The 24,006-nt window shown below is 40.5% G+C and overlaps 1 protein-coding gene across 1 annotated transcript in view; it reads left to right on the top strand.

Annotated features, from left to right (window-relative positions):
• The window catches only part of LOC140321836 (transient receptor potential cation channel subfamily M member 2-like), a 79,547-nt gene extending 56,142 nt beyond the window's left edge, over positions 1-23,405 (top strand). The window contains exons 9-32 of the mRNA XM_072398616.1: positions 553-753; positions 1,221-1,323; positions 1,950-2,071; positions 2,303-2,635; positions 3,707-3,838; positions 4,990-5,102; positions 6,224-6,319; positions 7,536-7,725; positions 8,843-8,961; positions 9,085-9,220; positions 9,898-10,069; positions 10,161-10,338; positions 11,297-11,478; positions 11,727-11,859; positions 12,202-12,289; positions 13,392-13,473; positions 13,783-13,940; positions 15,700-15,776; positions 16,880-16,975; positions 18,467-18,553; positions 19,479-19,584; positions 20,713-20,814; positions 20,899-21,009; positions 22,778-23,405. Of these exons, the coding sequence (XP_072254717.1) occupies positions 553-753; positions 1,221-1,323; positions 1,950-2,071; positions 2,303-2,635; positions 3,707-3,838; positions 4,990-5,102; positions 6,224-6,319; positions 7,536-7,725; positions 8,843-8,961; positions 9,085-9,220; positions 9,898-10,069; positions 10,161-10,338; positions 11,297-11,478; positions 11,727-11,859; positions 12,202-12,289; positions 13,392-13,473; positions 13,783-13,940; positions 15,700-15,776; positions 16,880-16,975; positions 18,467-18,553; positions 19,479-19,584; positions 20,713-20,814; positions 20,899-21,009; positions 22,778-22,903 (3,243 nt within the window). The 3' untranslated portion in view covers positions 22,904-23,405. The remainder of the gene's footprint in view (positions 1-552; positions 754-1,220; positions 1,324-1,949; positions 2,072-2,302; positions 2,636-3,706; positions 3,839-4,989; positions 5,103-6,223; positions 6,320-7,535; positions 7,726-8,842; positions 8,962-9,084; positions 9,221-9,897; positions 10,070-10,160; positions 10,339-11,296; positions 11,479-11,726; positions 11,860-12,201; positions 12,290-13,391; positions 13,474-13,782; positions 13,941-15,699; positions 15,777-16,879; positions 16,976-18,466; positions 18,554-19,478; positions 19,585-20,712; positions 20,815-20,898; positions 21,010-22,777) is intronic.
• The last annotated feature ends 601 nt before the right edge of the window (positions 23,406-24,006 follow it).

Here is a 24,006-nt window from a genome sequence, read left to right as displayed (position 1 = left end):
ACCAAATCACAAAGCAGAAGGATAGTCGAGGAAGGCCGGGGTCGAGGCAGGAAGCAATCAAGAGAGGTCAAGTCACACGCCAGGGGTCAATTACCAGAGATCCAAGAGACGGACACCTGTGACACAGGCCACTGCGGACACGGAATACAGGAGACACTGGAAGCAACAGGAGTCACAGGTGACTCAGGGATATCCACAGACAGTTAGGAACACTGGAACAGCACAGGGAAGTTGGCTGGGAACCAGCAGACTGGACAAAGAGGGGTTAACACAGGAGCTGGACAAAGGAAATGCTTGATTAAGCCACAGGTGAACAGGAACTAGCTCAACCGAACTAGGGGCTCGGCAGTCATGGAGACACGTTGCACAAGTGTTGTGTCTGAGCTAGATAAATAGCCAGGGATTTTTAAGAGGCTATTTCATGATTGGGTGCCGAAGCTGATAAAGCTTGGTAGCGTAGGCACGCCCAGGATCAGGATCAGGATCAGGATCCCTACTATGGAATGTAGTTAATCTTCTTCTACCCCATGTTTCCCTTGTTTCTCTATTCAGACCATCTACAATTCCATGTGTAACAACACACCATGTGTCATCGTGGAGGGATCTGGTCGAGTTGCTGACATCATTGCACAAGTGGCGAATCTTAGTTCCTCCAGGATCACCATAAACCTCATTAAAGAGAAGCTGCAGAATCTTTTCTCAGACACCTATGATAGTTTCACAGAAGCTCAAATCATCATGTGGACCAAGAAAGTGAGTGATGGCCACACAATACCTTGTCATTGTTTTTGATCATGTTTACAGTCTAATGCAGTGTTTCTCAACTAGAGAACCCGTGAGGTCCTACAAAGGTTGCCCCAGTTCTTTGAGCAATGAGTAATTTGCACCTCTTAGGTCAGGTTAGGTGACGTCAATTATCTTTTTGGCTATCAGTAAGGTAGACATTCTTTCCAATGGCCATCAATGTAAGAAGCATTTGTGAGTTGTGAATGTATTAATTATAGCAGGGGATCCCTGAAGACCTGAAAGTTCGTTTAGGGGCTCCTCCATGTTAAAAATGGTTGAGAAACACTGATCTAATCCCTTCAACACATTTAAGCCATGTAATTTCTAGGGTCTTTGCTTTTTTTCTAAAGGTTCCGGGTTTTCTCCTCTCCTTTTGTTGAAACAGCTATTACCAGGTATTCACATGCATTTCTAAATTTCTCCTGTCTCCACAGATTCAAGATATTGTTCGAATGGGGTGTCTGCTCACCATTCTTCGAGAAGAAAAGGTTGGGGATCAAGGGATGGATGTGGCAATTCTGCAAGCTCTGCTGAAAGGTCAGAGAATTAAACCATCGGACAAAACATGTCTCTGAGGGTCCAAAAGCCTACCCTGATTCTTCTAGACATTTTGCTGATGCATGACTTGCACTGTGCACATTAAAGTGTATCTATAGCCATAACTTCAGTTCTTTTAACTTTAGATAGAATAGGAAAGGGGTGGATTTTCTGTCAGGATTGTACAGCTAGTAAAACCAAAATGACAACTGCTCCAAGCAATCTATAATTAGCTTCTAAGGCAAGGTGCACATGGCAGATGGAAGAGATTTCACCCAATGAACAATGCAAGGTTTCCCAGCACATGTACCAGCCTGCCTATATAAAAACACTATCATATGTAAAAAAGTTGCATATTATTCCTTGTCAAGGCTCCTCTCTAGAGTGTGGTCCCTAACTCTAAACTATCCTTCAAAGGAACATAGATAGCACTGATTACATTAAAGCTGCATAGAAAAACAAAGCCCAGCCCAGCACAGTACAATGGCAACAGAAGAACCTTGGCATGACCCCAAAAACCAAACACAACAAGCACATCAGGGGTCAGCTGCCATTGAACACCTGATAGGTAAAATAAGTAGAAATGAAGAAAACAACATATATTGACCATTGTTTCTGTCTATTAGCCTCTCACAGTGCTGATTACAATGGCCAGGAGAACTGGGACCATCAGCTGAAACTCGCTGTGTCATGGAACCGGGCAGACATTGCTGAGACTCAGATCTTTACTGAAGACTGGACATGGATGGTTGGAAAAATTTATCCTTTTCATGTTATCTTTCACTGCTCATTGTCTGCTTCCTCTCATTTTTATTATTTGTAAGCATTGCGTTATATTCTGATATGACAACAAGGCGTGAACATACATTTCATCATAATTAAGTTGTACATTTATCCTGTCATGATTTGTTATGACTTGTTGTAGTTTTGTGTTCTAGTTTGTTGATGTTTTGCATAAATTTTCCAATTTGTCTTCTAGCCCTCTGATCTGTATCCCTGCTTGACATTGTCATTAATTGAAGACAAACCTTCATTTGTCCGCCTGTTCCTAGAGCGCGGGGTCAGTCTGGCGGATTATCTGACCTGGGACACCCTCACCTACTTGTACAACAATACAGATCCATCCAGCTTAGTTCATAGCAAATTGGAGAGATACCTTAGAATCGAGGGATCAAAGGAAGTTGTTGTATCTACCATAGAACTTTATCATGTTTCCCGTGTGCTGCAAGAGCTTCTGGGAGACCTGACAGAGCCCCTGTACCCAGAAGCCAAGCATAAGCGTATGGGGAACATAGCACATATCAACATCAAGGTAACTAAAGGGGACCTAAACTCAAAGGTTTTACTACAAAGACAGACATATAAAGTCTTTTTTTCCCTTTACCAGCGGGCTATATCACCCTATCTCACATCTGCGCAGTGCGAGATTGGGTGATGTTTCCAGAAAAAAGAATAAGTAGATCGAAGATGGTGGTGCCTGAAGCTCCCTCTGCACCGGGATGAAAGAGGAATTCCAGGATACCATGAGACCTGATCAAGGATTTTTTTTAGTTTAGTTCCACTTATTATGGGATACTAAATAGTTTTTTAAAAAGTGTAATCAGTCAGATCCTTCATTGCAGATGGGACTGGTAATGTCCCTTTTGCAATAAAACAACCTTGTTACAACCTGATTATTTGAAATACACTCACCTGTCCCCGTTCTGTGATGAATACTGCAATCTAATCCTACTCCTTTTCCAGGAGTCAGAACTTCGGTCATATTGATTGGCTGGGCTGAGATGATGTAACTTCTGCACATCCCAGTATCATACACATAGCTGCACACGCACATATCAGCATTTTCATAAAAGGAGGCCGTGATCAGGCAGGTAATTGTGTTTTATTGCAGACATCACCTGTCCCTTCTGCAATAATGAATCCAAACAAAATTCATTATTTTTTTTATTTTAAAGAAAGAGATATATCACAAAAAATTTGAGTATGAAAGATGAATGCCTTAAACATGTACCCTTTCTACTATTTATGCTGTAAGTGACAGATATTCTCCGGAAATATATATGGAGAACCAAAGTCCTAACCACATACAACATCTTAACACAGCACAGTGGCGGGATAACTTTACACGTTTCGATACACGCAAATGATTGCTTCTTCAGAAATGAAGATGGACCATGTGATGCTAAAAAGAATTGTTAATAAAGGAATTTGCATTCATCCATTTTCTTTGGATTCATTGGAAAATCCACTTCTGCTGAGTACTAGATGTAACTTTTAATGGGCCAACAATGACCAGCTGTCACATGAAAAAAAAAACACCACTGATATTTTTTTAATGTTGATTAAAAAATGAGTTTAATTATAATGAATGTTGTATCCTCAGATAAATGGAAAAGTCGGAGCTATAAAAAAAAAATACAAACACTACAAGCAGTTGGAACACCCTGTAAGGGATCTTCTTATATGGTGCATCGTTCAGAACCGAGCCAAACTGGCGGACATCATCTGGAAACTGGTAGGGGAATACTAATTCTTCCCTCTAATCTTTGCCCTCTTTAACCAGATTACTGCTGTTCTGTAGATGTAGCTGTACCTATTCTTATTGCTCAAAAATTTATGGACTGAAAAAATGAATGTCTATCAACAATTTATGTTTTGCTTTCTGTTTCAAATACTTGATAAAAAATCTGCCTACCCACTACTCAACCAGAGAGAAATAATAATGGCCACAACTGGGGTGCTATGGCACCTTGCAAAGGTTTACCAGGAATCCTATGGGTGTACTTATTTCTTTTTTCCGAAATATTTATCAGTGGAACTACAAAAATGAGGTCACACTTTGTTCAGAAAGGCAACCTATTTGGCATACCATAGCATTGTATGGAAGTATGAGCAATTGTATAGCTTACAGTACACAATGTATCTCTTCCTATGTGACATAAGGTGCCAGTATTTTTCCATGCAGAAGGTCTACGCTACCATCAAATATTCATGACAATGCTTTATTATTTTGAATCATTTTTTTAATTGCAGTTGTAGTGTGAGAAAATTCAGTAATTCTAATGATTGTTAATCTGTAAATCAATTTCTAGTCTTACACATTGACTCATAGACTTACACATAGACTTTTCCAGAGCTGCCCTAACTCTCTGGAATGGTCTTCCTCATCCTTTATAGCTTGCTCCTAATTTGTGCCCATATAAAAGAGCCCTCAAACCCCATCTTTTTACATTTGCCTACCCGTCTTCTTCTGTCTCCTAAACCCTCACTACTTCCCACCAATCCATATCTCCCCTCCTATTGTGTGCTACTTCCCCCACCTCCTAGATTGTAAGCTCTTCTGAGTCCTCTCCTTTTCCTGCGTCACTGTCTGTTATTTGCTACCCCTATTAAATGTACAGCACTGTGTAATATTTTGGTGCTTTAAAAAATCTGGTTTAATATTATTAATTATTAATAATTTATTCTTCTCCACTGTCCTCCAGTCTCTGATCTACCTCCAGTCACCAGTAGTCTCCTGCTCCCTCCATTCTCCTCCGCCATGTCTCTAGTGTTCCTATGTTTGATGCAAATTAAGCTGCAACTCATTATTGTTATACTTTCCGTCACCCCATGTTGTGTTCCATATTATAAAAAAGTAAAACCTTATCTATTTTCTTCCCTCAGATGTTCCTAACAAAGACCTGGTGGGGAAAGCTCTCAGTGGACAATGGCTTCATCCAGATTTTGCTGTGTATGTTGCTCTTCCCTCTAATCTTTAGTGGACTCATCAGCTACAGGCCAGTCTACTTTTATTTCTCATATTTCATTAAAGTATAGATTGTAGAGCATTTTGCCATCTGGTCAATGAATAGATGGGCAGGGTGAATTTTAGTGGTGATATGTCAACGGCTTCATGTGCATTTGGGTGAATAGATAGATATTTTTGTGATTTTGGCCCAGATCATGCAGAACACAGCCACCTCTGCAGAAATCCTGATATTTAATTGTCCACCAGTGAGGATATCAAAGCCTGGTGGTGGTTTGACACTGGTCAAGGCCAAAGTACACATAAAATAGGATTATCTAACCCAACCTGACATAGGAGGTACAGTCAGATATTGGGGTTGTGAACAGCCAAACTCTTACTTTGTAATGTATTCACTTTTTTTAAATTCACATTTTAAATTCACAGTCTAGGAAGACACCGCCATCCAGAGCGTGCAGATCCGCAGCTTTCATATTCAATCTTTTAGTACCTTAATTCCTCCCCCTTCCAAATTTCAGTTTCTTTATTAGTCTATCTTTAGCTTTCATTGGGACTGATTTATTTAAGCTCTCTAAGGCTGGATCAGATACACTTTCAACAGTGAACCTGGGTGATCCAGCAAACCCGAAATGGATCTCCTAAAAGTAATTTGCTATTTGTTCGAAAATGTTTTCAATCCTTGACCAAATCCATTACAGGTTTGCTAGATCACCAAGGTTCACTGATGAAAGTGTAATCTCGAGCATTGGAGAGCTTTAATAAATTCAGACCTTAACCTATTCCCTCTTAACATTTTGTGGCAAACCTTTTCCTCTGTTCCATATTTTTTTTTTTTATCTGGAATTCTGTTTTAGACACTACAGGTATAAAAGTCTTGGATTAAAGTTTTGAGACCACATGCAACAGTAATGAAAATGAGTAATAATTGGTAATGGGCCTTTAATCGGCCTATTCCCGTTGTGCCCTTCCAGACACATGAGGCCTTCTGGATATCAATAGAGCAGCCAGATAAGTCATCATCGAGTGTGACAGATAAGTAATTTCTCATGTAATACAGACTTATAGTCAATAAAATTTCCTGTTATGTTTAAACATTATCCAGACAACTCCTATCATTCTATTTAGGACAATTTTTGCTTTGCTGTTTTACAGGAAAGGCTCTACAAATTCCTCATCTTTTCTTGATGGAAATACAAATGAGAGAAGAAACAGAAGTGTCCACCAAGATCCCAGAAACGCACCCCGGGGGTAAGGCACAGCACAGTGCCTCAGCTAATATAATAAAGAACCAGAAACAAACCATATTAGTGCAGTTACAATTATAAACTATAAAATTCAAATATGCTCACACAGATGTCTAATACATAGAGCTAGAGAAAACCAAAGGGGCTAACTGATTATGTTGCCTTTAACCACATCATCATCATCATCATCCTTATTATCTATAACCTGGGGATGGACTTGTACGTCTCAACCCTCTAGAGCTGTCAAGATCAGCCCCCTGTGCCAACCATATCATCATCATCTTACCACCAACACCTCCATTGTAATATCCAGGTTCTGATCATTATCTATCCATAAACACCTCTACCTGCTGACCTGTGGGTAAAAACTGCTGGCCAATGATTGTAGATTGCAAGAGTGTATACCATTCTTTTCTCCAATGTGTATTGTGCTTATCAGGTTATAATGCATAAATAATAATTAATTAGTACATTCATTAATCCCAGCATGGATATCACATTGCATGCTGAAAATCTAACAAGCTGACATTTCTCAACTCTATTACAAAAAGCGGTACAGTGGCTTTTGTGGTATCCCCCACTACAGATGTTAAAACTCCTCTTCACCAACTCAATCCTAAATAACTTTACATTGGCATCCATTACAAACACCTGCACACTAGTTTTCAACATTCTAGACTATCTTTCATCCTAAACAACCAGAACCAACATCATCCTATATGAACACCGCCTAGCCAACCTCCATTATAAAGCCTCCACCATGGCTTCCATCATAAACACCTCCTAACTAGCCTCCATATTGGTCTCCACCATAAGACATCTCTCCACTGGTTTTGATTAAAACCGCCATCTTCTTCATAAACATGTCCAAGCTGGCGTTTAATATAAGCATGTAGACGCCATGAAACACTTTTGCACCAATCTCCATTTTAAAGACCTCCACTCCAGGCACAATCATCAACACCACTCCACACCTCCCTTCCTTTCCATTTGCATTAGAAAATACCTTTTTCATTCATTTAAATTTCTCTTGAAAACAAACATTCTTCTTCTCCATTCTCACCCTTGGACTTTCTACATTATCATCCATACTTTCAGGAAATGAGCATTTTTTTGTGTTCTATTTAGGCCGTTATTACTAAAGATGAGTATATGTACAGTAAATTGTCAATAAATAAAATAAGATAATTTTTTTTTTCCTACAAACCTAAACCGTACAGCTGTCACTGGATGCTCCGCGCTTTCTTCACAGCTCCAATTGTGAAGTTCTATTATAACCTTGTATCATACATTGGATTCTTGTGGCTTTTTGCGTATGTTCTAATGATCGATTTCCAGACCTATCCATCCTGGAGGGAATATTTGTTGTATGTTTGGGTCTTCTCCATCTTTACCGAAGAGCTACGTCAGGTATTGAAATATCAGAATGAAACTGAACAGTGTTCAAGCCCTCTTTTTTATTGACAGCAGTGCAATTCCTAGCTGTCAAAATTACAGTGAAAGAGGCAACCCGGAAATCCTTGTGTGGATTAACTACAGTTATAAGTGAACATTTTTTTTCTGTTTTCCTGGTCAAATCTATAATTGCAGATGCAGAAAAAATATTGACACTGCAGGGAGATAAAATGCACTTTTACACAATGGGGTTGATTTAGTAAATGAATTTGGGATGATAGCAAAGTATATTTCCTTAGCTTATTCAATAGATAAAGCTCTGCCTATTTCAGCTATTCAATCATGTCCTGTGATAAAATGTCCTGTTTTTTTTATCACAAGCTTTCCTTTACCATTATTAGGTCACCTTTTCAACATGAATTTTCTCTAAGCTAGGCGATTTATCCTTTGCAAGGTAATAATTCCTCTTACGTCCATGAACGGCATAATACAGCTCCACTGTGTTGCTTGACAGCTGATTTTGCATGGAAAGTGAAAGCAGATAATTTAAGGCTGGCTTTCCTGGGGTATCTCCAGTTTACAAGGCAGATATTATATTAGCCATATTGTGCTGCTTAACATTAAATGCCCATTAACCTTTATGAGTGCTGTTATCATCATCAATATCTGCTCCAAAATGTGCAGATTGATCATGCATGTTGGTGTTGGTAATAGGTTCTTGTATTGACACACAAACACAGCATATAAGAACGTCTGAAGATTTTAATTTATTCAGTTGAAATAATTACAAGTATTTATGTTTTCATTTATTTCTTTTATTAGAACTTTTTTTTTTTATTAGAATATTAGAACTTCTAGAATTGAGAAATTGACTAATACAAGCTATCATAGCATACAATATACGCCTGTGTATATGCCTGTATATGCCTGTGGGTCACTGTAAATTATAAGCCCCCAGAATGACTTCTTATCTTTCATATTATGAGCCTTCATAGTATGGCTGTCATATTGCTGAGGATGAAAAGGTGTCTGTTGAATATTACTGATCTTCTCTCAACATGGCTATCTGCATGGCTGTCTGCTGACCCGTGTATTTTCTATTTTTTGACTGCCCTTTTCTTCTGCCTCCCAGTTGCTTTATGACCCGGAGCACCGCGGCTTTGTGAAGAAATCTGCCGAATACATCCCAGAGTTTTGGAACCAGGTGGATTTGATGGCTTTGGGGTTATTCATTGTCGGGCTAATATGGAGGTAAGGCTCATTGCAAAAGTCAAGAGCTGGGAGCTGCATGTTGTTAGAACCATGGTGTCCTATTCTGTCAGATAAGGATGTTGTAGTATTTCCCCCCTTTAACGGCATCCCTGCTGTGTCTAGATTGGTTTGGACAGACACCGTCTATCTGGGTCGGGTATTCCTTTCTCTGGACTTCATGATATTCTGCACCCGCTTAATGCACATCTTCTCTGTCAGCAAAGTTTTGGGACCTAAGATTATCATCCTGCGCCGAATGGTAAGACAATTATCTGGAAAAAGGAGGAAATGTCTACTTCGTCAAGAAGAATTTGTCATCCTACAGTTACGTTACATAGCCTAATGTTTGTGAACAGCTGGCCATTACATCTATATGTGATTGTTGGCCATTCTGTTCCATAACCATGGGCATTAAACTGGAACATCTCATTGCTCAGCACAGCTGTAAGAGCTCAATTTTTTTAGGAAGGCTTTCCAAAGGATTTTGTAGTGTGTCTAAGGGAATGTGTATTAGCCAAAAAGAATTTGACATCCATTACTGATGTTGGCTTTAGACCTATATAACGATAGAGTTGAGCTTAGGGCTTTGTTAATGACCAGTTTCTCCAAGCTAAATTATTTTATACATGTATTTGTGGACCCATCTTCTTGTACAGTCATGATGCTAAAACAGAAAGGGGCCTTTACTTACACAAAGAGTGAAGGGCACAAATGTCTCTGTATACATTACCAGTACCTTCACTGGAAAAACTTAAACTCCATAATTTGGTGAAATATCAACAGAACTTTGGCCATTAGGTAGGTGAGACGGTCAGGTGTCGGCAAACTTTTGACCATACAGTATAGAAGTCATTAGAGAATTTATTGCAACTGAATACTGGGTCAGAATAAAGAGATGTTATCATTGTAAGAACATTTATCTTTGGTCTCTTCCAGGTGAAAGACATCTTCTTCTTCCTTTTCCTTCTGGCTATTTGGATCATATCATATGGCGTGGCAAAGCAGGCAATTCTAACAACCAATGAAGAAAGGTTGGACTGGATTTTCCGCAATGTGGTCTATGGGCCCTACCTTACCCTCTTTGGTCAGATTCCATCAGAAGTAGACAGTAAGTTGGTTGGTGCTTCTTGTGGTGATATCATAGTAAGCCAGTTGAATGTAAATTTAATAAGTGGTTACACAACCTCCATGTTTTTCAGGTTTAAACTTTGACCCAACAAAATGCTCACAAAATGGCACTGACCCCACTCTGCCGAAATGTGTTTTTAATGATGGATCCAAAGCACTCTTTCCAGAGTGGCTGACCATAATTCTCATGTGTTTATATCACCTCCTCGCCAACATACTTCTTCTCAACCTGCTTATTGTTATGTTCAGGTAAGAAGACTGTTCTTAACCAGCTGATAGAATACAGTGTATGGTGTGGTCATACTTTGTAGATGGAGTCTATGTTGTAGGTGGTGCTTCCTATACCATTCCTGTTGTAAAATACTTTTTTTTTTTTTTGGTTCTGTCCTCTGAAGACTAACTGCATTGTGGTCCAGCACCAGTCCTTTTGTTTTAATGACACCCCTGCATAATTCAACCCAGTTCCTGCGAGCCAAGTACATTGTGGTTTCATCACAGCACTGTGTGCTCATAGTACAATTCTGCAGAGTATTGACATCAGATTTGCTTTCTACATCCTTGAGGACACCTGCAGAGATGGAGGCTGAAGTTTTTACCTTCATTCACCAACATTTTGTATGGGTTGGTGGGGTGGAGCTCTGCATCCTTGCAGGGGGTAAACCATCCAAAGGTCAAATTGCCTGGTATGGTAGGTATATTGATGATCTTCTCCTGGTCCGGTGAGGTTCTCTTTATTTTCACTGTAGTTTTTGGATATGAATGGTAATGAACTTGCTGTTCAGGTTTGATGGGAACTCAGCCTCATCAACTTTTTGGACTTGACTCTAAAGGGTGTTAATTCTCGAGCTGGAGGGACCCCTACATTGGCTTCCCTCAGAACTGGCGAAGCAGCTTGGAAGGTTGTGAAATGTCTTCTACATTACAAGAACAAGTCCAGTTGAATGGGACCAAGTAGTACTAGACAACGGCATACTACAACAATATAGAAAAAATGAAAAGCTTTACAGATATTTCTTTTTTTAGTATGTTGACTGCTGGAAGAAAAAGTTCAATGCAGGGTTGGTCAGATCAGATCAAGTCTCCCATCTGCATATCTTACTGTGTTAAACATTGTTATGGTTCCAGCATATGTTTGATCTTTACAAAAAGTAATAAAGAAGCAATAATACCAGTGGAAGGTAACTGTATCATCTGTTCTGTCTGACAGTTACACATTTGGAGAGGTGGAAAGTCACACGGATCAGGTTTGGAAATTCCACCGATTTGGCCTCATTAAAGAATATAACGAGCGTCCCGCAGCAACTCCTCCATTTATCCTCCTCGCTCATCTTTACAACTTCCTGAAACATGGAATTTTCAGGCATCCGGCCCATGGCCACAAAGTACTCAGTAAGTGTGGCTCCCTGGGGACACCGAGGATATCACCAGGTGAACTGCTGATAATGTTGGTCCCAGGCTAAGCCACTGGGGCCTCTGCCAATGTGCCACTTTCATGATTTGGGATGATTAACTGGTTGAATAAACTGGGAATGGCTATTATGTAATATATAGGTAGCCTATAACCATTACTCTAATGAAAATTTTGTAGGAAGTTGGACAATGATTGACATTCATGACACTTTCCACTTCAATGGCAGGACGGGACCTTGATGAAGGACAGGAGTCATCATTGCTCGCCTGGGAGTCCTACATGAAGGACAACTACCAGCAGATGCAGCAACAGAGAGATGAACATAGCCAGGAGAACTTGGTGAAGGAAACTGCTGACAGGTCACCTCCCTCATTTTTTTATTAAACGTAAAGGGTAACAGGAGGAGGGGTATCATTTTAAGGCAATGGTAGGCAAAATGTAAACTTTTTGCGCTCATTTTGCTAACATGTTGGCTGCCTGGAGATGTTTGCCTTTGTTGGATAGCAGAGAAACGTGCTAGAGATTGCCTGTTGTGTTGGAGATCTCTTGTGGCAATGAAATGGCCCTTCCCCATGTGATTTTGCTAATTCTACAGAGATACAGACTGATTTACCCTAACATACTCCTGATAGAACACGGTGTGGGTACAGGTCATATATATGTTGTATTTTACTGATAAGTCTTATTTGTGGCCTGTGCAGTGTCTCTGCAGTGCTACGTCTGCTGAAAATGGAGAAGGGCAGTGAAGGGCACCAGCTGGAAGAAAGGTTGTCTGTGCTGGAAGAACAGGTAATTATTTATTATTATTATTATTAATAAACAGGATTTATATAGCGCCAACATATTATGCAGCGCTGTACATTAAATAGGGATTGCAAATGACAGACTAATACAGACAGTGATACAGGAGGAGAGGACCCTGGCCCGCTTATAATCTAGTAGGTGGGGGGAAATATTCTAAAGTCTTCTATAGTCCCTTGACGGAGTATATGCCCCCTTACACCATCCTTTAAAGTCCCCCATGATCGAGTGTGTACACCCCAAAAATCCAAAAAATCCCTTGATGGAAGAACCTGCTCATTTAGGAAATTCAGGGACTTGTTTTGTGGGCACATAATGTTAGTGAACATGGAACTGACCAAATGAAACAGTCACAGATCATAACACTGCTTCCACAGGCACTCCAGATTAAAACACTGGTCCTGCAACCAACCCAGATCATAACACTACTCTACAAGCATGGGGACTTTTTGGCCTGGCATTGTATACCCCATGCATATTATCCCATGTAATGCTATACCTATACTCTAATCAGGGTGTCTAACATGACATTCTAAACATTTTAGGCACATACAGTTTAGAGGACAACAAGTACAAAACCATTACTAATTATAAAATTGATAATGAGATGCACAAATATGTTTAGCTGCACTAGTAGAGGGGTTGGTGTCACAAGTCTGTAGACAATTTCCTCACATATTCTTGTTTCTTCTGGCACTGAAGCTGTTAGATCAGAATTATAATGTGACCCTGACAACTACACTGGGAATATCATACATAGCTACGTAGGGCCATGGGAAGACCAACAAATGGTAATCTCCAGGTTGGGGGTTTGGTATGGAGCTCAGGGGTCCTTGGTTAATGTAGTGACATGCAGTAGTTAAGTATATAGAGAAAAACATACAAGCCAACAATATTATAATAATTTAGAAAGATATAAAAAATGTGTATAAAAAAAGCAAAGTAGAAAATGTTTCACAGGTTCCTCATTGGAAGAATTTTTCTATTTGTGTACTGGTGACAACTGTAAAATTTTGGATTTATGATTGTTTTTAAAGTTGATTGCCTGAGGGGATACAGATGTGTAACTTTTTTGTGTTTTATGTTGCAGATGGCACAGTCTACCCAATATCTAAATTGGATCATCTCAGCTCTGATGGAAAAAGGTTTTAGCAGTAGGACACGGATATTAGGTCAGATTGGCGGATTGACACAATGGGGCTGATTTATTAAAGCTCTCCAAGACTGGTGAAGATACAATATCATGGGGGAACCTTCGTGATCCAGCACACCTGGAATGGATTTCTTAAAAATAATTTGCTATTACTAGGCAAATATTCAAGCCTGGGCCAGATCCATTCTAGGTTTGATGGATTACCTTGGTTTATCTAATAATAGTCTGTCTTCTCCAGTCTTAGAGAGATTAATTGGATCAGACCCAATTTGTTTATAACGATATGAGGTGGGTTCTATTATTATATATCTTTTATTTTCTCGTTCAGTCCACAGCAGCTCACAGGACTCCGAGGATAAGGCCTCAGATGGAAGTGGGGAGAAGAACTGCTATACTATACTATATCACGTAAAATCCCGGGTCCTGCATTACCCAGACTACAGAATGATCCGCTACCCAGTGCCCGATGAAATGGTACCATGGGAGGTGAGTACCAGGGGGTGACAGGAAGATGTTCTAGGATATTTTTAGAGAATGTGACACTAATAGACATGCTGAGGGTTTGCAAGATTCAGCATGAAAGAAATCAATAGTAATCATTATTGATGACACCTTGGAGATAGACATACCCTTGTTATATATACAAAACAGGTCCATCAACTTCAACCAATACAAAATAATAAATGATCAAGAGGAAGGTACAAAACCTTTATAAAGCATGGAGTTCTATTTGTAGGTGCTTACCTTGAGTTCAAGTACAATGGTGAAATGACATAAGCCAATGGTGAGGTGTATAACTTTTATTATTACACAGTATTTATTACATATTATGCAGCGTTGTAGAAAGTCCCTAGTCATGTCACTAATTGTCCTTGAAAGGGGCTCACAATCCAATGTCCCTACCATAGTTATATGTCTTGTATACAGTGTAAGATCAATTTTAGGGGGAAGCCAATTAACCCAAATGCATGTTTTTGGAATGTGGGAGGAATTTGGAGTACCCGGAGGAAACGCACACAAACATTGGGGGAGAACCTGCAAACTCCATGGAGATAGGCTCCTGGCCTAGTTCAAACCTGGGACCCAGCACTGCAAAGGCCAAAGTGCAACAACTAAGCCACTGTGCTACCCAATGTGTAGCCTGAAAAATTTCTGGAAGCCATATTTATAATGTGTGGATAGTGTGCTGTGTTTGGCTGGTATCTGTGACACTTGGTAAAAAGTTCTCCTCACTTCATGTACTTCTGTTACACACTACACTAACCCACTATCCGTAGCCTTCCAGGTCTCCAGCTGCATACATACCTCTGTAGGAAGTAGGACAACAAAAGCAGCTGCAAGTATCTTTGCTTAACTCATTAACTTATTCTGCAAGCAAGAATTTTTCCCCTTAAATTGTAATCAATTGTGCAATTACATCACCATCATGGAGGTTTGTGAGGCTCATGCAGCTCATGTGCAGCTGCTGAGCTTTAGATCGTTGTGATATTTTTGGTTTCAAGCAACCTATTGGCATAGGGGATGTTAGGGTTGTGCAATAAAAAGTTTCAATAGATAAAGAGGATCAATAGACAAACACTTTCAGGCACCTCTTGGGTCTTATATTTAGGGATTGACATCCATTTTAGAAACCTAAAGAGGAACTATACTCAAAACACACAAAAAAAAACACACTTACCTTCAATCCCGCATGGCAGACCAATCATTCCGGGGTGTCCTGCATCTGGTCCTGCGTCGTACCGGCAACCGTCCCGAATCGCTCCGGGTTGCCATTTTCGTCTTCTCTTCCGGGTTCTTCATTCTACGTCACCCCACCCAAGCGCAAGAGCGGGTGACGTAGAATAAAAAAATTTGCCGATCTCACTATGCATGCTTAGGCATGCGTAGAAGGAGTGCCCAAGAGCCTGACGTAGGTATCCTGGGAGGCTTTTCGCTCCCATTCTTTCTCAACTGCCTAGGCGGCCCAGAATTAGGGGGCAGTGCTGCACACTTTTTTTTGTTTTTTAAAAAAAGGGTGTTGCACTTAAAAACAAAATTTTTACCCTACATAAAATGGTTCTCTACCCTTTTATGTAAAGGGAAAATTCTGAGTATTGGTACGCTTTAAAGACTTAAAGGGTTTGTGATTCTATTAGGACATGTGCAAGGGACTTCAAGAGTGCAGCCCAAGGGAAGTCCTGGAAGGGAAAGAGTAGTAGTGATCATGGTGAATCTCCTAAGTGATTACCTTTTATATTATTTATAGGTGGAATTCCCAGAATATAATCCTCCCCTATACAATGCTGAGAGGAACGACCGTGGGACATATGACCCAAACACAGAGTGAGTCATTCATTTTTAGCATTCATCTTATGTTTACGTGGAAAAATGTATTTTGGTATGTCCTGGTTAAAGATAAATTTTCTGGAGTATAATTCCAATATGCACTACCAATAATTTGTTAGCACGTAGAGCTGAACAGCACAATGGCCCTGATTTATTAAAGCTCTCCAAGGCTGGAAAGGATACACTTTCCACGGTGAAGCTGGGTGATTCAAAAAACCTGGAATGGATCCGGTCTAGGATCTAAGAACATTTGTCAATAAATAGCAAATGTCTTTCGGAAATCCATTCCATGTTTGCTGGATCACCCAACTTCACCAAAGAAAGTGTATCCTCTCCAGCCTTGGAGAGCTTTAATAAATCAGGGCCAATGTGTTTTTATGTTATAAAAGGTCCAAAATACATTTTGTAGAATTATATATTAAAAATTAAAAAGATTCCCCTCGCCAAATATTCAGGTGTTTCCAGGAAAGGGTATTGTTAATTCTACACCATACTAATAAATTTTAGACAATTGTGCTATTTCAACCCAGTGGTAATGGTTTGGGGAAGGCCTGGTATTGTTGTGCAAGGTCAGATCCATTAAGTCATAATTTTGTTCTGTATGGTATGGAGCAATGCAAATTTCCTGCACAAAGCCCTGATCTTAAACCTATTGGACATATTTAAATTGAATTGGAATGCTGATTGTAAGCCAGTATCTGACCTAACAAACTGTAATTTGGCTCAGTGAGCACCTATAAAAAATGCTTATGATTTTGCAATGGGATTTAGAATAAATTTGTGCTGTGGTCAGGTGTTTACACTCTTTGGCCATATAGTGTACTTCATGTAGTTTTACCATGACATCATTGTTTCAAAATATACAAGATTTAAGTTGTCCTCACAGATTCATTGGTGTATAATATGGACATTGGATGAGCTGTCTGCATATAGTGGGTAATGGTGAAATTATTCCTTCAACGTAACAGAGAACAAAGAGAGTTACCTACAGAGGCCATCACATAGATATCAATGTCACATAGTAAAGACTAAAGAGGTTGTGTCAAGTATACAGCCTCTGCACTCATCCCATCTTCTTTTTCTACCACTGTTGAATCCAGGATGGAGCAGAAGAACAGAAAATACAATTCGGTGGATGGACTTTTTGACTTCCGTAGTTGCTGTGGCTCCTATACAGTTCAAGATGGTTTGCCGCTGTAAGTCTAATGTGTTTTCTACTGTTGTAGGGCAGATCTTTATCCATTTCAATTGATTACCTCCTAAAGGGGTGTTTGAAGGGCTCCCTGACCTAAATGTGTAAAAATAATAAACGATGGGTGTGAAATGAGAGTGAAAATGTTGATGTGGATGCCACAGAGCCCAAGAAAGGGTGGGCAGCTTGTAAAATCAGGTCAGGAACTCATTTGTTACTTGTAACTTACCTCTTCCTTGGCCCCTCTCTCCTGCACATGCGAGCAGTTCTGACCTTGGGTGCACCTGCTGTTCCAAGTTTAATCAGCATTGCCCTTCCTGCTGGCCAATCAGGAAATAGCTTTCTAATAGTCTCTGGCTAGTTGGCTCAGACACTCAGTGTTCATGCAATTTGTCTCTGCTAGTGCCCAGCCATCTAGCTCTGCTGAGCATTTCCTATTCACCTGTTGCCTGGCTGATTGTCCAGCCCCTCTGCTAACCCCTTGTTGTCCAGTCTGTTGTTCCTCAACATTTTCCCCTGTCCTGTTCCTTTTTTGTTCTCCAGTGACCCCTGTGTCTCTAGTCTCTTCCTGTGTCCCCTGTGTTCCCGTCTCTTTGGTGACCCCCATGTCACCCATGCCTCCAGTGTCTTCCTGTGTCTCCTGTATTCCCCTGTGACTTTAGTAACCCCCTTGTCACCCGTGTCTATTTCTGGTACATGACCCCTGGCTTTTTTTCTGACCTCACTTGTTTGCTTTCTGCCTAAACCCCAGCCTTCCTTTACTATTCTCTTGCCAGCTGATTCATTGTTCTGCCCACCCTGGTGTGCCCAAGGACCGCAACCTGGTGACTGTCTGCAGTACAGCGCCCTCACCTCTAGAGGCTGTGATGAAGACAAGGCTGCTGTTTATATCCTGCACCTTGGCCATTTTTAGGGCTCTCACCACCATTGAGCAACCCATTGGGCCCCCTAGTTCCTGGTTCTGTCTCTCCAGGTATAACATACACAAAATCTCCTGACATGGTCTTGAAAAGGAAGACTATTTTTCGGTACACAACAATGTAATGGCAGCTTCTTTTTAGTAATATTATTATTATAATTATTATACAGTATTTATATAGTGCAAACATATTACGCAGACACAGATGACAGACAAATACAGACAGTGACACAGGACGAGGAGAGGACCCTGCCCGCAAGAGCTTACAATCTAGGAGGTGGGGGAAGTATCACACAATAGTAGGGATTCACAAACTGACCACAAATGAACCCAGGGCATTGCTACCGTGCACTAATGTATCTGGGGCTTTTCCACTAGTCACAAATAAATAAAGGAATAGAAAAGCATTGTCACTATGTACAGTCTTACTGAGTAGTCCTATTTTCCCAGAACTCTTATATAGAGTTTGCTTAGAGTAATAAGTGAGCGCGGATTTTCCTCTGTCTGTATCTCCAGAATGATGAAAAAATAGAAAGTGTAAACTTCTCCCCAAAACAATCTTGCCTCTTTTTGCAGGAACCCAATGGGACGAACTGGACTGAGGGGAGTCGGGAGTCTGCGTTGGTTTGGACCAAACCATTCTTTGCACCCAGTAGTGACAAGGTAAGGAAATCAGGATTATTTATGTACTCTTCTCTCTACAGTTGATGACTAGGTGTGTACCTCAGAAGAGAGAACGGAGAAGTAGAGTACATTGGACTAAAAAAGAAAGGACAGAGGACAGAGTAATGAAGAATGGAGGACAAATCAGGGTGCAGCAGGAGGGTGAAATATGATAGGACAGAGGGTATGGCAGGACAGCTCAGAACATGAAGGATGGATCAGGACAGCAGAGAGGAGCAAGCAGAACACAAACTATTGACAGAACAGAGAATGGAGCATGAGAGCATATAGGATGGAAGATGGCAAATTTAAAGAAAAAAGGGTATTTAAAGAGGGTGGAGTAGGACAGCACAGATACTATGGCCATAAGGTGGTTTGGAGCAAGGAGGACAGGAGGGCAGGATAGCACAGATAATGGAGATCGCAGGGTACAGATGAGGAAGGAGCAGACAGAAAACTGGAGAGAATAAAGTAGAGAATACAGAGAAGAACAGCAGAGAGAATAGAATAAACAATACAGAGAACAGCAGAAAGGATAGTGAAGGCCAAATGACGGAGTAGCATAGGAGAACATGACAGCACAGCATAGGAGATGGAGTAGGATAGTGCAGAGGATGGAGCTGAAGACAGAAAAAACAGAGCAGCACAGCAAAGAAAATGGAACAGAAAACATAGAAGATGGAGCAGATGGCAGATAGAACAGTGTAGATGTAGGTTGGAGCCCAGAGCAGCATGGGACATATAGTACATATCTTTGTTTGTATCACTGCCCAGGTTACCTTTTTGACATCCAATTAAAGGGTACAGGGCAGTGGTCATGTAGGTGACCCCGGCATGAATGACAATACCCTTTGTAGGGTATCTAATATTCTTGTTCTGATGTGACTGCACCGACTAACTAGTATATTCCATGATTGTATTCCAGGTGGACCACCAGCTCTGCCAATGGGCCAAACCCAAAAGCATCCAAGAATATGCTGGAGGTTCTGGTAGTAAGGAGGAGAGAGAATGAACTGTGGTCACTACCAGGGGTGAGGACAAGAACCTTTTACTAATTACCACTGCTTACAGTAATGACAGAGGGAACAATATATGCCAATGTGCTCAATGAACCTCAATGTATGCTGTTACAGAGGATTCTTGGGAATTTATGGGCAGCACGGTGGCTCAGGACTTTGGACTTTGTAAAGTGCTGCATAATATTTTGGTGCTATATAAATACTGTGTTATAATAATAATATTTCTGGGTAATTTTCAGCTTGCTAAGCCTCTAAAACTGACAATAAATTATTAATCAATAAATTATGATAAGTTAAAACAGACTGACTGAACTATAGAACGTTATCCTTTATTAAACTAAAGCTCGCTTCATAGGGCTCTGGGGTTAAAAGAATTGAATATACCAACTGGATGCTATAAGACTGGATATAAGACATAAGATATAAGATATAAGACTGGATGCTATATAGGGATTAGGTGTCCTACTCTAAACATGTGACGCATGCCATGGCATTGGTCGTTTATCGCATGATTAAAAACCATCAAGCAATAGCTAGCCATCTTCCCTACTATGAATGTGGAAAACTGCCATGAGGGTTGAAAATTAGAGCAGCAAAATTACTCTGACCCAGAATATAGGATGGTGGTGTGGATTACCATAGTGGCCTTCATAGGATTAGCATGAAGATAATAAAAACATGAATAAGAAATAATTCAAACTTAGATGGTCACCTGACCATCACACCTTAGTAAGCTTGTTGGAAATCCCATTCTAAAACCATAAAAGGTAATAGAGTTTCCATGCTCCTTTGTCTCTATAAAAGCTTCAATTCTGAAAGCTTCCTGGTAAAGCCTTCTGGTGAATTTTTTCACTAGATGTTGAAGAGTATCCCATAGTTGTGCCTGTGAACATTTATATTCATTCTACTAAAAGGGTGAGGTCAGTGTTCTGTGCAGACCACTCGAGTTTCTCCATACCAGACTGGTCCAACCGTGTCTACTTCTTGCTGACTTTGAAGTATAGTCATGCTGGAATAGAAAAGGCCTTGACCTCATCTAAAATGTCTCTCTAAGCTGAGAATGCCTAATCTAAATGCTAACCATTCCACTGCAGAGTATTCTGATTAATGTCCTTCTGCATTTTGGGGAAATTTTTTTAGGGCACATTGGATCCTGGACAGAGGGTTCCTATTGAGTTCCAGGCTCTACTGAAGAAAACCTACCTGAGAGAATTTCTGGCATTGCTGGACTCTGGGACAGAGGTTAGATATTTTCCTGCTTATTTGTTGGTACACTGATTGAGCTAAAAGGAGTAGGATGTTACAATATTGGTGTCTCTCTAATAGGTCTTCCATGGGTACCTGGATGACCCTCGAAACACAGACAATGCCTGGATAGAGACTCAGGCAATCAACGTCCACCTAGGCACAAAGGAGAGCTTAGACACATTTTTGCAGGTGAATGAAAATTCCAGTTTTTTCAACATCCCCTCTGACTGTGGTTGTGTCCAGACAGGCTGTTTCAGACGATAGCCTAATAGTATTTTATTATTGTTCCATGAACCAACACATGTCTGAGGCCCATGAGCTAGGGCAGGGGTGTCAAACTCAAATGGGCAGTGGGCCAAAATTAAAAACTTAGACAAAGTCGCGGGCCAAACTTAAATTTAATTGAAAAAATTGAGGAAATTTTTCCTTCTCATTAGATATAAAACCTTTTCATATGGAAACAAAGGTTTTGCTTCACAGTCAATCTGGAACAAGCTTATAATAGAGAAAGAGGCATAAGAAATTTTTTAAATGTTATTTAAGAAAAAATCGTATGCCTCTTTCTCTGTTTGTAGCCCTTCGAGTTAAATTTCAATGGTAACCTTTTTGCACAGGCTAACAATAATGTTAACAATTTTCTTTCATGAAAATCCAACCATTCGAGTTCATGCCTTGGAGTAGCAAGGAAAGGTACAGCTGAGGGGGAGTGTTCAGAAATGCCAAACTTGGCCAATGTGGGGCTGGAACTCCCTCTTCATTGAAATAGCCCTGCTACTAAAATTACCTGCATTACCTGCGTCTATAAAACAGTTTAATGCGGGGCCACACATAGGCAGAGAGCCCGCTGGTTAATAGACGATAATGATGCTGGGAGTTGTAGTAGCGGGGCTATTTCAATGCAGCGGCGGGCCAGCTGCAGTTCATATTTAGGATTCCTTTGGGGGCCAGAAAATAGGCCAGAGTTTGACACCCCTGAGCTAGGGTAACGAGGGATGACATGTGACACTTTTTCTTTTAAAGTGGCAGAGTTAAAGTTAAACTTCATAGAAAATAGGATAATTAGCCTCCTTTTCAGTGAAAACATTGGAAAATCTTTATAAACTGGGGAAATTATCTGCGGTCAGAATAGTTTTCTCTCTAGTAGTAGGAATGAGTTTGGAAGTTGCCTAGACAGATTTAAAAATAGGATGACTGGTGGAATTCAGATTTCCTTTGGCACACCAATTTGTATTCTTCCCTCTGTATTCTGTCTTTTGATTCATCACATAATCCCCGACTGCTCAGGAAGGATTCTGGGTATAGAATATTATATGTTTCTATTAGAGCCCCCTTTCTTTTGGAAAGCCTGGATCTTTTTCAGACTTGTGCTAAACTGCAAAAGTTTACCTCAATGCCAACCAATCGCATTCCATTCTTCATATGGTTCACATTGTGTTAGTTTGCTGCAAGGTGTCTGGACATTAACATGTAGCTTCTGGGCAACTTTAAGTCACCAGCTGGTTCAGTTTACTTGATGGATGCATTCCATTCACACTTGTTTTGCCGTTATCATTGCCATTGCGGTTGCGTGGTTGTTGCTCCCTGCTGCACATAGGAGTAGCTAACCATGCAGTTTTAGCATATCTAAAAGGGGCCTTACTATTCCCCAATCAATGTACAATATATAAGTCAATTAAACCTAACAGGAATATGCATCTTGTGGAATCAACGTACAGTCTGAAGCAAAAAACCATTGTAACTTTGCTTTAAACCCCATTGGTTTAATGACAAATCTCTCTGTCCTGGGAAATCTCCGGCGGTACTTATCTTTATAGGGTACAAATCTCTTTAATGATTATGGGTCAGAGGCATTACACTTCCGTTTGTTCAGTGTTCTGTGCAGGTCACTCCAGTTCCTCCATACCAGACTGGTCAGTGTTCTGGGCAGTTTTTCCATTTAAGTCTTTTGTTGTTTCAGAACCTGAAGGAATCGGATCATGAGATAACACTGCGCTGGCAACTCCTGGACCACAAGATTCCTCTGTATGCCAATGAGAAGGAGATTCTTCAGAGGACAGCCGAGCACCTCTATGCCCTTTTTTAATTTATTGGAAAAGCAACTGCTGACTGTATTTGGTATAGCAAAAAGGACTAGGGGGCTAAATACCGATCAAACCGGAAGCCGTTATGGGAGACCAATGGACCAGGATTCAGCAACAAGGGTGCCGGTACACATGCCAACAAAGGCCAAGTGTTAAAAAAAAATGAACGTTAAGGTCTGTGAGGCTGCTTACCTCTACACTAGGAAGCACAGCCAAAACAAACACCATCTGCATTGACAACAGTTTCAAAAAACCATAAATGCTGAGAAAGAATTGGGCCCCCTTAATATACTGACATATGAGGACTGAGGGGCCCTATATGCATATTTTAGGCAGTTCTGCCATATCCAGGTACCAGGGCCTGCTCACTGTGGCACACTGCACCTTGCCAATCCTGCATTTTAACACTAACAGGCCAAGGGTCGTATTCCCCAGAATTTATATTTTAATGTTTAGTGGATGCTGGAGACATTTATATGTTACAATGAACTACTCCTATTTGCACATTTTGGTCTGTTAATTTGCATTTTTATAAAACTGTTCCATATATGCCAACACAACTGATTTTTTCCAGAAAGCTGATAAATTCCTGTGCTCTTGGCTTGTGCTGTCCTCCCTTGTAATGCTTCCAATTCTCCTATATAAAATAGAAGAGAAGAGGGGGTGATCTGTAGTCTTCCTGTCCTAGGGACAATAGAAGTGTGCTATTGGTTGGAGAAACCAGGTAAAAGAAATAGAATTGAGGCTGAAAAAAGGAACTAATGCAGCAGCCACATCTGGAGGACTGCAATATATGGCATTTCTGTTATAGATACACTTTATTACATCTAGCAATCTATTCTATCTATTGGGGACTCTATATGTGGGATATCTGCAAGGAGTTCCCTCCACCATCCCTGTGCTGGGTTCTTAAGTCTGTACCGCTGGCTCTGTACACCTGCTGTGCCTATTATGAGGAATCCTCACCATCCCTGTGCTGGGTCCCTGGGTCCCCCCCTTTTGGACAGCTGCCTGCAGCTCACCCACATACCACAGCTAAAATACTCCATACGAGAAGACAACACTTTATTTCCCCCTTCTGAATCACTGTCATTTACTTCTACTA

Source organism: Pyxicephalus adspersus, chromosome 1 (genome assembly GCF_032062135.1).
Source record: "Pyxicephalus adspersus chromosome 1, UCB_Pads_2.0, whole genome shotgun sequence".
NCBI classification, from domain to species: domain Eukaryota; kingdom Metazoa; phylum Chordata; class Amphibia; order Anura; family Pyxicephalidae; genus Pyxicephalus; species Pyxicephalus adspersus.
Note: the sequence above shows the minus strand (reverse complement) of the source record. Positions and strands in the feature narration are given on the sequence as shown.